This window comes from Sitodiplosis mosellana, unplaced genomic scaffold (assembly GCF_009176505.1).
Source record: "Sitodiplosis mosellana isolate CC-2019 unplaced genomic scaffold, AAFC_SMos_1.0 Smas_scaffold_2589, whole genome shotgun sequence".
NCBI lineage: Eukaryota > Metazoa > Arthropoda > Insecta > Diptera > Cecidomyiidae > Sitodiplosis > Sitodiplosis mosellana.
Genome location: NW_022597831.1, coordinates 1 through 1,099, shown reverse-complemented (window position 1 = coordinate 1,099; position 1,099 = coordinate 1). Strand labels below are relative to the sequence as shown.

The 1,099-nt window shown below is 37.5% G+C and overlaps 1 protein-coding gene across 1 annotated transcript; it reads right to left on the bottom strand.

The window, feature by feature from the left end:
- Positions 1 to 145: 145 nt before the first annotated feature.
- LOC129571476 (uncharacterized) lies at positions 146 to 684 on the bottom strand (the record flags this gene model as incomplete). The annotated part of the gene is made up of 1 exon (XM_055451273.1): positions 146 to 684. A coding segment is annotated over one exon (539 nt), but the record flags the coding sequence as incomplete, so codon positions are not given.
- Between the last annotated feature and the right edge of the window lie 415 nt (positions 685 to 1,099).

Sequence of the window (1,099 nt, the reverse complement as noted above, 5' to 3'; positions counted from 1 at the left end):
CTTTTTTCTCGCTTTTGAAGTGGCAAATTCTTCAATCACGTCGTCATGTTGAATCGAATTTGCTACATCGCTTTCTATCGATATGATTGCCAGATGATTGAGCCTGTCTTGACCTATTGCATTTCTGAGATAAGTTTTAGTTAACTTTAGCTTTGAAAACGATCGCTCTCCCGTTAAAACAGAAACTGGGATCGTCAGCAGAATGCGAAGCGCAATAACAGCATTTGGAACTAAGTTTTCCATTTTTCGCTTCTGAATTGAATTCAGTATATCGATTGCGTGAATAATATTATCCTGATTAACCAAACTTGAAACCAATGAAAGTTCTACAAATAAATCGTCACCATCGATATCGGATTTTCCATCATGAGTTAAAGCAATTTCTAGTTTCTTGCATGATTTCTGCAAACTACCGTTGTTTCGGTTTGCTTCATAGTTTTCAAAATCATAAAGAAACGAGAATAATTCGCTGTGTTGCTTTAGTGCTTTGAAACGATCAGTGACTGAATCAGTTGCGGATTCAATGATTGGTAAGAAAACTTTTGTTTCAAATTCCTCTGCATTTGTAACAGTTGTTCTAGCCGCTCGACGTTTTTGATGATCAAATTCAACTTCAATCGAAATGCGTTCGCAAATTTCCGTTGCTTCATTGAGAACCTTTCCGTTTCGGTGTTTTTGCTTTTGCTGGAATCAAATGCTTTTTCAATACATCCCACCGATTTGTTGCAGCTGATAGAAATACATAAATCTTCTGGACTGTGGCAAAGTATTGTGTTCCAATTAAAGTAGAATCCGCAGCGTCATTAACAGTGAGATTTAATGAGTGATTACCACAAGGATTGAAAAATGCTCTCGGGTTCTGATTTAAGATTCTCCTTTGAACACCGACATTTTTGCCTTTCATTGGGGCACCATTATCAAAGCCCTGACCACGCATATCATTCAAATCCAACCCTAACACCTCTAATTCAGTGGTAGCTGCGCCAGTAATCAACAGACCAGTCTTAGTTAGTCTTAGTTTTTTCTACATAGAGTTCAATAGCTCCGTATGAAAAAAAAACTGGGTTTCGTTTTGTTTAGCATTTTTTTTCGGACGCTG